We start from the raw sequence: 11,300 nt of genomic DNA on the forward strand, positions 1-11,300 counted from the left end.
CTTTCAGTCACACTGAGTACTTGAAAGGTAGAAGGCTAGAGTTCCCTTTTCTTTAGGCATGGTATTACACGTACAGTGGATTGTACCCACTGCAGACCAGACATTTGCAAATTGAAATCATAAAACTAAAATGGAGTCAATTGAAGGGACAAAGTGCACCTTTTAAAAGCTAGTTCAGTGAAGACCCCAGGGTGGAAACCAGGCTGGAAAATCTGGCTTTGGTTTTATCCCACGGTTATTCTGACACACCTAAATGTTACAAATGAATGTGTCATGGGAAGGGGAGCGGGCTTGGGAGGAATGCTTTGCATGCATTTATCTGTAGCTGGGAACTCAAGTCATTTTCTTCTGAATTCTTGCAGGTGAAAGTGATGGTAAGGATTTGTCCCTCTCAAGGAGCACATGAAACATCTGAATCCATGTCCTTCCTAAAGGTAGACCCACGAAAAAAGCAAATCACGTTTTATGATCCAGCAGCAAGTGGGCCTTCCAATGCAGGTCACAGAAGAGGCGTTGTTGCTGTCCCAAAGATGTTTGCCTTTGATGCAGTTTTCCCGCAGGATGCTTCGCAGGTACTGGAGTCACTTGCGTAAGCCTCCCAAGTCTTCTCATGGCCACTGCATTTGATTGCTGGAAGAGTTCTTTCTGTTTCTGGGGAATTTTATTTGACTGAGTTGCCTTAATGCCTGGAAAAAACCCCCATGGTAATTAATATAAAAGTGGGTAAATTCTAACATTTTCAGTTTAGTAAAGATGTAAAATTAAGGAATAATAGCTGGGGAGATGGATTTGCTGGCTAAAATATCTTCCTGCATTTCTCTTGTTAGAGAAAGACACACAGCCAATTTAAAATTCGCTTTTCCATCAGGTTAGGTTTTAACCCATTTGGTGTCACTGAAATAAAGTCCTTTCCCACTGCTTTTAATGGCAAATGAATATGTGCTTAACATTAAACTAAATGCTGCTGTTAGGACAAGAGATAGAACTAACCCTGTGGGATTTGCTATACTGAAACAATTAGGGAGCTTTTGTATTTTCGTTGCCTTTCCAGTTTATGCTGTTTGATTACTTTATCTTGATGGTTGTGCTGCTGATGGTGTATGCCTTTCTTTGGCCTGCAAAATGGTGTATTTTTACAGTAATAACTCCAGACCTGGAATCTGATATACAGATAGGATGGCTAGTATTTGAGAGGATTGTGGGCTGCACTATATTCAGTGAAACTGTACTCATGGACACCTGAAATTTCCTTCTGGGAAAAATCTTCAGTTCAGAAAAAAAATTCCTAGAACAGCTTTAGAAAGAACAACAAATTCAGGAGTGTATGAGGAACTACTCCAAGTTTGAACTGCTGGAAAAAAATAGGGTGAAGAATACACCACAGAAATCCAAGGTGAAAATGATATGTTAATGTTGAGAAAACATGACAAGACCTAGTTCAGAATCCCACTCTCAGATATTTTCCTAGGATTTTGGTTTATTTTTTGGGTCCCAAACTAGAGATATGAAAATATCTATTAGGTCTGAGCTTACCTCCCACATATATCAGTGCCTAAAGCAATGGTAGCCACATCAGGAGGCTGTTTTTAATATCTTGCATAAGCTCAAATGGTGTCTTTGTGCAGAAATATGCATCAGTGATCTCAACATTAGTCCAGAACTGGAAGTGGCTTTCTATTACTTATGTTGCCAGCCCTGCTGCAAAGTGGCTGGTCACAGCCTGCTTCTCTGCTGGTTTTGGCACCAGTCCTTAACATTGTTGACCCCTGGTTTGGGCTAGGCTCTTTCAGGTCTTTGTGGTGGGCTTGTTGGGTGGCCTGTTTGTGGTGTTTCCGGGTGACCTTGGCCAGTGCAGCCACTTTTGTGCAGGTGTCATTGCTTGTGGCAAGCTTACTGCCAAGTAGCTGTAAACAGAGCCTTATCATTTCACTGTAGTTATATAGGTAGTACACCAACCCTTTCCTCTTCCCCAGTTGTTGTACTTAATAGATCATCTTACTGTACATGTGAAACCTTCCTTGATGTGGATAAACTGGTTTTAGTACACTCAAATATTTTAGCAAGTTCTCTTTGTTGATGATGATGTTTCCGCTGGAAGAGGAAAATGTGATACTATGAAATCTTATTCAGGGATCTTAATGCATTTTCTCCAGTATGTATGTCTTTTTAATTCCTGTGAGCACTCTTGAGTAGCTTAATTTCAGTGGAGTTGCTACCATTGCCGAATAGCCTTGGGTAAGCTATTACACCAGCAGGAAGCCTGGTTGGATAGCATTCAGTTTGCTACATTAGTCATAGAATCAATATTCCAAGAGAATTGGTTTAATAGAATTGAAAACTATTGTAGGCTGTGGTAGCATATTTTATTATTTTTTAAGGTAGCATAGTTACTAAAATAATAGAACTGATGCCATTAAAATTGGAAGAATATTGCATCTCAAAAATATTGAGTCATTAATTTCATTACAAAAGAATAGTAAAAACCATAGCAGTATATGCTCATTTACCTATTTGTCTCCAATCTTTCTTTCAGGCTGAGGTATGCTCTGGAACAGTAGCAGAAGTAATCCAGTCTGTTGTGAATGGTGCAGATGGTTGCATATTTTGCTTTGGTCATGTCAAGCTTGGTGAGCTCCCAAATTCGTTACAGTTAATTACTATGTCAGTCTGATAATTACATGCTGTCAGCTCCTGGAACAATAAACCTGGAGTATATGAATAGATTAGAATTTCTCTTTAATTAGTTTTGCAAACTTATCATGGTTTATTTCTATACTGTGATTGTAAGTTTTAATTTGAAAAGGTAAAATGTAACATCAGATTAGCTTAATCAAGAGCAAGTTTATATAGGTGCATTGTGATGAAAATCAAAAGATCAGAAATGTTTTTACCATTAATTTGTTGTGGGTCTGAGTTACAAAAATTGCAAAACTAATTGAATAAATAGCAATAGATTAATAATTAAATATTCTGCATTTTTGTGTCTGTTCTTTCCCATTATTTGTGCAACACATGACATTGCATGTAGTGTACAGTGGTGATATGAAGAGATACTGTCTTGTACAAGAAAGGTGAATTAAGTTCATGTTTGTCTTTTCATTCTAGGAAAATCTTTTACCATGATTGGTAAAGATAACTCCACGCAAAGCCTTGGTATCATCCCCTGTGCAATTTCTTGGCTTTTCAAATTAATCAATGAACGTAAAGAAAAAACTGGGACTCGTTTCTCTATTAGAGTATCTGCTGTGGAGATCAGTGGCAAAGATGAAAACCTGAAGGATTTGTTAGCTGAAGTAGCCACTGGCAGCCTTCAGGATGGCCAGTCTCCTGGGGTTTATCTGAGAGAAGATCCAATATGTGGAACTCAGGTATAATGAATATCACAACATAGATTTTTCTGAGCTCGGCTTTCTTCTGCTTTATATTTCCTTTTAGCTGACAACAATTATGACAACTTTAAGACAGTAAAAAAAAAAGTTATTGCTTTTAATTTTTAAGCCCTTCTCCCATGGTGTACATATTTGTTTCCTTTAGTGCCCTAGAGATTTAGCCAGTTCAGGAAAAAATAATAAAAAAAGATGCCCCTGTGCTAACTAGTCATTTTCTTGTTTATATTGAAGCTTCAAAACCAAAGTGAGCTAAGGGCCCCAACAGCAGAGAAAGCTGCCTTTTTCCTTGATGCTGCAATTGCTGCCAGAAGTACCAGCAAACCTGAATGTGAGGAAGAAGAGAGAAGGAATTCACATATGCTCTTTACTCTTCACATATACCAGTATCGCATGGAGAAGAGTGGCAAAGGAGGAAGTATGAATCTTCTTACCATATTGTTTGTTTTGAAATGGGTTAGTTTAAACAATAATTTGCAATAAACTTAAAAAGAAAAAATGAAGTGAATCCTCAAACCAGTCAAGTCACCTTTAACTTTGGTAGCTGTGGCTAAAATCTGTTTTCCTTTCTATTAATATTTAATTTGGTCATTAGCCCATGCTGTATTCATTATTTTCCTCATTTGAATACATTTTGAATACCAAGTTTGGCTTGAGTCCATGCAAGGAACGTGCCATAGAACTGTTTCCCACCCCCCCACACTGGTTTTTTTTGTTTTTTTTTTTTTTTTTTTTTTTTAGTGTCTGGAGGACGCAGCCGTTTGCATCTCATTGATCTAGGGAGCTGTGAAAAAGTGCTGAGCAAGAGCCGAGATGGAGGAGGCTCTCTGTGTCTGTCTCTTTCTGCCCTGGGCAGTGTAATTTTGGCCTTAATTAATGGTGCTAAGCATGTACCGTATAAGTAAGTGAATTATTATCTGCATTATCTTAAATTTGTGGCTATTGTTACAATGAACTGCATTAACAATTTAGTCTTTAACTAAGATGAAGTTAAAGCAAGTTCTGTTGGAGAAGGGTCTGTTGTCTTTTAAGGTCACAGAATCATAGAATGTTTTGGGTTAGAAGTGACCTTAAAGATCATCTAGTTCCAACCCCTGTGCCATGGGCAATGACACCTTCCACTAGACCAGGTTGCTCAAATCCCGTCCAACCTGGCCTTGAACACTTCCAGGGATGAGGCATCCACAACTTCTCTGGGCAGTTCCAGTGTCTCACCACCCTCATAGTGAAAAATTTCTTCCTGATATCTAATCTGAATCTCCCATCTGTCAGCTTAAAGCCATTCCACCTTGTACTATCCCTACATGCCCTTGTAGAAAGTCCCTCTCCAGCTTTCTTGTAGGCCCCCTTTACATACCGGAAGGCTGCTACAAGGTCACTTCTCTATTACAGATACATGTTTCTATTCATCTACCTGTCTATATATATATATACATACACACAATTTTTTATATGTTATGTAACAATTTGAAATTCTTAATTACATGGCCAAAAATTATATGCATGTTGGTATATGCTGAAGTTCGCTCAAGTTTTGGGAGGGTTTGATTGTTGAAAAAAACAGGGGAAAATGGCCAAAATGTTTTCTTTCCTTCTACCTCTTTTTTGTTTCCTGGGTTTGGAATTTAGACTGATCTCAGCCAGCTGGACATTAGTGAACAATTTTATCAGAATTTCGTAGGATTTTCTCTCCTTTTTCCAAATTTAAAATTGTATTGAAATTTCAGAAAATACTAGAAAGTTTATCAACTATTGTCATCAAAGGTTGTTTTTTCTGTATGCCTTTTTGAATGATACAACCTTTCAATTAAAAAAAAGACCACCATGTTGCACATTTGTTCATCAGAAGCAAACATTTAGGTGTGTTCCTTTGTGGAGTGTTCTTGACAATAATATTGTGTCAAACACACCTGTGGGGAGCCCAGCTTAAAGACAACACCCACATTGTAAAGACCCTTACCAGAACTTGGCCCTCAGTCCTTAAATTTAATTGCTGCTTGCAATTAATCTTCATGCATTATACCTTTGTGCTGTTGTTATCAATCATGTCATTTCACGTATGTATCTAGTGTTGCATCTCAAACAGGTGTTTGTTCCTTCTGTATTTGGAGGAAGAGTATTTTCCTCAGGCTAGTTGCTAGGTTTGTGGATAGAGGATGGATGGGTTAGAATAGGGAAGGGCAGATGATCAACTTTGTCACCTGCCATGCTTTAGCAAGTAGACGTGATGGTAGTTCCTACATCTTGGGCCAGCTCAGGGGGGTGATAAGAAGCAGCCTCCTGAGTGAGAGCACTGGGGAGAGATGTGTTGGAGACCAGTGGAGGACAAAATATCACTTATCTTGTCAGCTTTGCTGTCCATGGTGGAGGACTTTCATCACCAGGAAAGCCTTCAGAGAGAAATACTGCTTCCCATTTGCTATGTCAGAGCAGACAGCCGCAGGCAGAATGGAAACTGGATGGGTGCCACTGATAATATGTTTCTGATATCTAACATTATTATATTTGTTTAGAGATTTCTTACCATTTCTGTTGACTTACTTTTTAGTACTTACCAAAACTGTTTGCATGGAGCTTACAGATCTTACCTATCCAGGTATTAAGTCTGCTCAGCTAAAAAGCTCATGAGCTTTTTAGGTAACGTGAGCTAAACATGAGATAACTAAGCTAGCTATTAATCAATTGTTTTACAGTTGTCCAAGTAAAATGTAAAATTACTTATTATACTGCAAATACATACACAGATAGGTAATTAAAATATTGGTATCTTTGTACATTTTAAGTGCAGTCAAATAATAGGAGCATATTTCTTATCTGCACATACCATACATGCATATATCCTATGAAAATGAAAGCACAGCTTGTGGTGTAAAAATCTGCAAAAAAAAAAAGATTGTGATTTCTTTAAACCATCCTCGTGTTCTCATTTGTTACACAGGGACAACAAGTTGACAATGTTGTTGAGGGAATCACTTGGGAACATCAATTGCAGGACTACTATGATTGCACATATTTCTGACTCCCCAGTCAATTATGCAGAAACTCTCACCACCATTCAGCTTGCATCGCGGATCCACCGAATGAGAAAGAAGAAATCCAAGGTTGGTTCACAAACATGCAAAAATTAATTCATTTGAAAATGAGTTTTCCTAACCTCTCGGTGGGGGAACATGGGATTTCTCAGCAGTAAGAAGTAATACAAAATGCATAAAAGCTCAGGAGACAAACTGACAAATGACTTGGCACTGAGCCATCATCCCACCCCCAATCCTTAATCCTGAAATTCCCTTCTTTTTGTTCTAAACACATATTCTTTCTTTGCTTGTATGTGGAACTATCTCAAAAGTTCCTATTTATATTAATTAAAAAACTATAAGGAAGGAATAGAAAACTGTTGAGGAGAAAGACAATGCATAATATTTAATGGAAAATATCTGAAAAGGTGTGATAATTATATTACTCCTAATATAGTAAAATCTATGTAGCATGACCTTGTTAATTTAATTCAGACTCAACATTTTCCACTAGATGTAATTGTGATAGTATACAAAAAGCACAGAGTATGTAGCAAACCTGGCCTTTTAATCAATTACATGTACATATTTATATACCTCTATATATCAATAACATCTCCCTTATTGATCATGTACAGTATGCATCCAGCTCATCCGGAGGAGAGAGTTCATGTGAAGAAGGACATGTTCGCAGACCTCCCCATTTGCGACCCTTCCACCCACGAACTGTTGCCCTCGACCCTGACCTTCCTGTCCTGAGTATATCTAGTGATCCGGATTATTCCTCCAGCAGTGAACAGTCTTGTGATACTGTCATCTATGTTGGTCCCAATGGTGCAGCGTTGTCTGACAGGGAATTGACAGATAATGAAGGTCCTCCAGAGTTTGTTCCCATAATCCCATCCCTAAACAAGAAGAGAAGTAAAGACAATTCTGCTATTGGTAGGAGTTCTGATAAGGACCATTTTAAATGCAACACTTTTGCTGAACTGCAAGAAAGGTTAGAGTGCATTGATGGAAGTGAGGAACCCATCAAATTCGCTTGTGGAGAAATCTCTGTTGTATCCAATTGCAGTCCAGTCCCTGGAAGTACAGAAAATACACAGTCTAAGCTGATAAAGGAAAAAGTATCTTCTCCTTCTGGCGGATTTAAGAGACCAATTCCACAAGAAACTGCATCTCCCAAAAAAGGACATAACCTTCCTTACCAGGCAGTTGCAGCAAGGGGTGACAATGGCAATTGTCATGAAAAGAGCGCACCTCACTTGAAAACAGAGCTTTCCAAGCCACAGAGCAGAGCCGACCACAAAATAATAGACTCAATATCGGAAGTGGAGAGAGAGACAATCACCGATTCCCTGCAGTCTTCAAGGTGTAGCCCTTCAAGGAATACAGAGCAGAATAAAGCCACAGCTGAATGTGTAATTAAGGAAAAGTCCTTGTACATGAAGAGACCCTTGCCAAGCCCAGCACCTCCACCTCCACAGCAGAAAGAGGACATAGTGAGCTCCAAAGCTGAGAATTTGGAGCTGGACAATAGCAATGCAGTTCGAACTCCTCCTGTGGGAATGAGCAAGCAGATGGGAAGCAAACCTGAGCAAAACCCTGTAGGAAGCACATTCTTAGTTGGCAGCAATGCCCAGAATCAGTCAGGTGCAATAGAGGTACACAGCTTCAGGTCAGCGTTCAGAGGGAAGTGTTTTGACCGGGATATACTAACCACCACAGTGACTTTGCAGCAGCCTGTTGAGCTGAATGGAGAAGATGAGCTTGTTTTCACTGTGGTGGAAGAACTGTCCATTAGTGGGATTATGGATAATGGAAGACCATCCAGTATCATTAGCTTTAACAGTGACTGCTCCCTTCAGGCCCTTGCATCGGGTTCAAGGCCGGTCAGTATAATCAGTAGCATAAATGATGAGTTTGATGCTTATACCTCACAGGAGACTTCTACTGGTGTAAATATTGATATTGTTGTGCCCTTTGCTAAGGATCCTTTTACCAGCAGTAGACGTTCCTCCATCAGTTCATGGCTTAGTGAAGTCAGCATCTGTACAATTGAAAGTGATGGAGCACAGTCTAGTGACAGTTTTGTTGCACAGTCATCTTACAGTGGTAATAAGTCCGAGGAACCCTTCAGCTTGGATTCATCTCATTTATCTGTCCCCCTGAAAAGTGCTCTGAACGACAGTGGATTTTGCTTCTCTGAACTGGACAGTGAGAGCTTGAGTTCCAGCAAGCTGTCCTCAGGCATTATCAAAAGCCCTCAAACGTCTGAAACTACCAAAGTGTCTGAGATAAGAAGTGCTTTTTGTGTCACTGATCAGCCCATAAAAATAAAATTTAGTAATTCTCGCGATATGCCTGTGATAGAAACAATACATTCTAGTCTTCCTAGGAAAACAAAAACTACCTCGTCTCCAATCCACAATAATACTGTCCTCAGCTATAAAGAGCTGCAGAATCCACATGGTGTATTTGAAGATCCTTGGCTGTTGCGCACTGATTATCAGTTGGAAGCAAAACCTGCAGACTCACTGCTGTCTCCAAAATCTCATGCATTTGCTACTGAGAAGCAGCCAGGAAAAGCTGCCCAGTATTTTGATGCAGCATCCAGGCCAACAAAGTCACAGACTATGCTTGCTTGTTCGCAGAGGGTTGTGGATGGTTGTGAAATGGTCTGCAAAACCTCCAGTGGAGCTGCAAAGAAGTCAGAAGTTGTGATGAAGATGCCACTGCTGAAGAGAGGAGCCACCACACTGGGAGTGATGCCAGTGTCGCATGCTAACAGTACTTTGTTGGAGGCTGCGGCCCGGGGGAATTCGGATATTCCCTTGACTACTGGCAGCTTGAAATCATCACTGGGAAAGAAGAGTGCACCACAGAAGTCAACCATGTTGCCCAGGCCAGGTGGGCCAACACCTCCAACACCTCCTGTACGCAAATCAAGCCTGGAGCAGAAACCTGTTGGTCTAGGTAATGGTGGGGGAAAAGCCTCCAGCCTTGACTTTGCCAGAGCTGCCATGCTGAAGGCTGAAGATGAAGTAGATTTGAGGTTGAAAGCTGGGTCTTACTTCAGCGAAAGTGCCAGCAGCAAAATGAACCTGAAGGGCGACCACTCTTTGCCCAAGATGACATCCAGCTTAAAGGCAAAGGGATCAAAGAATGAATCTGTGCACCGTTACGGGAGCCACATGTCCCTGGAGAGATGCGACAGCCTGACATCAGTCGGATCCAAAGCAAGTGTTGTGAGGGAGAATGGGAGCACCAGCAACAGCCGGGCAGGGCGCTCTGTCCCCAGACTGGGGGTCCCCCCTGTTGCCTCTGGTGTAGGTTTACCACCACCCTTCACTGCCCCTGTGTCTGGCAAAAACAGCCAGGGAAAACCCACAGCTAATCAGAAGGTACAAGCAAGCGGGAATAAAAACCGAGGCCTTTCTGCCAGTGGCTCAAAGTCTCTCAGTTCCTCTGTGAAGTCCCTGGCGCAGCCTGCAGGGAAAGGCTCTGGCATGGCCCCCAGTGGGAAGGCAGCCCCCCGCTCTGTGCAGCCCGTCAGCAGCAAACCTGGCCGAGGGACCATCATGGGGACCAAGCAGGCCATGAGGGCAGCCAACAGCCGCGTGAATGAGCTAGTGTCAGGTGGCTCTGCCAAGGTGGGCCACTTCCGAGGCTCCACCGACTCTGACAGTGGCAATGACAGCGGCATTAACCTCAGTGATGAGAAGTCCCAAATCCCAGTGCTGCCATCTCCATACAGCAAGATAACGGCACCCCGGCGGCCTCAGCGGTACAGCAGCGGGCATGGCAGTGACAACAGCAGCGTCCTAAGCGGGGAGCTGCCACCAGCCATGGGGAGGACAGCTCTGTTTTACCACAGTGGGGGCAGCAGTGGCTACGAGAGCATGATTCGGGACAGTGAGGCCACTGGCAGTGCCTCCTCAGCACATGACTCCATGAGTGAAAGCGGGATGTCATCACCAGGACGGATGAGGAGCCTCAAGTCCCCCAAGAAACGATCAACGGGTAAGAAACAAACAGGAAGGTGGCCAGGTGTCCACTTGTCCTCCGCTGCATCCCTGAGGATGGTGGGTTTTCATGGTGTCTCTGACAGAGGAAGAGAAAGTTTAGGGGAAGCTCAAAGTGGGGAGGTAAACGAATGCATTCACTTGCATGTACACATTTATCACTATGACAGCAGCTACTTGTCATTTATTTTACTTCAAAGGTGCAGGTGTGACACAGATGCTACTGTGGAGAGGGCAGGAAAGGTGCCAGGTGCCCTGGGATGCTGGCCAACTCCCTTGGAGGGAGGAGGCAGCAGATTATCTGCCTGCAGACAGGATGTTCCTTCCTCCCTCCGCAGTGTTGGCAGTGAGCACTGCACCAGGGTGGCCCAAAATAGGAGGGTGTAAACGAGTGTGTTGGGAAGAGTGAAAGTGTCGGGTGGGTGGTGATGAGTTTTTGTGAGGATCAAGTGAGCGTCAGAAAAGACCACTGAGAGAAGGGCAGTGAGGAGAGGAGGAGCTCTGCTGCCAGGTGTCTGTGAGGGGGTGGGACTGTAGTCTGGAAACATGTGAATAGGCCTGGAGGGGAGAAGAATGTGAATTAATGAGGTTTGCTGAATGTGCATTAGATTACCCAAGGGTAAGGCTCAGGGGCAGAGCAGTAAGGTGTGTACTTAAGATGTAGCCACTCTTATGGTAATATTACCAGCTGATTGCAAAGTTACTTATTGCACTGTAATAGATTTTTATAAAGAAATTTAAGAGTGTACATGTAGATACTATAAGCAATAGGAAAATGAGCTGTTCGGAATAGGTGGCTCTGGCTCACATACTGTGCCAAGGCAGGTATGTCTGACCACACCAGGCAAAGATGGATTACAAGAGCCAAGGTCATT

At 42.1% G+C, this 11,300-nt stretch overlaps 1 protein-coding gene across 1 annotated transcript in view; it reads left to right on the forward strand.

Annotated features, from left to right (window-relative positions):
* Positions 1–362: 362 nt before the first annotated feature.
* The window catches only part of KIF26A (kinesin family member 26A), a gene marked incomplete at its 5' end in the record, with an annotated part of 15,802 nt that continues 4,864 nt past the window's right edge, over positions 363–11,300 (forward strand). The window contains 8 exons of the mRNA XM_010020001.1: positions 363–572; positions 2,534–2,627; positions 3,106–3,368; positions 3,621–3,804; positions 4,128–4,287; positions 6,325–6,487; positions 7,039–9,455; positions 9,492–10,423. Coding sequence (XP_010018303.1) covers positions 363–572; positions 2,534–2,627; positions 3,106–3,368; positions 3,621–3,804; positions 4,128–4,287; positions 6,325–6,487; positions 7,039–9,455; positions 9,492–10,423 — 4,423 coding nt within the window. The remainder of the gene's footprint in view (positions 573–2,533; positions 2,628–3,105; positions 3,369–3,620; positions 3,805–4,127; positions 4,288–6,324; positions 6,488–7,038; positions 9,456–9,491; positions 10,424–11,300) is intronic.

This window comes from Nestor notabilis, unplaced genomic scaffold (assembly GCF_000696875.1).
Source record: "Nestor notabilis isolate BGI_N333 unplaced genomic scaffold, ASM69687v1 scaffold12258, whole genome shotgun sequence".
Classification (NCBI taxonomy): domain Eukaryota; kingdom Metazoa; phylum Chordata; class Aves; order Psittaciformes; family Psittacidae; genus Nestor; species Nestor notabilis.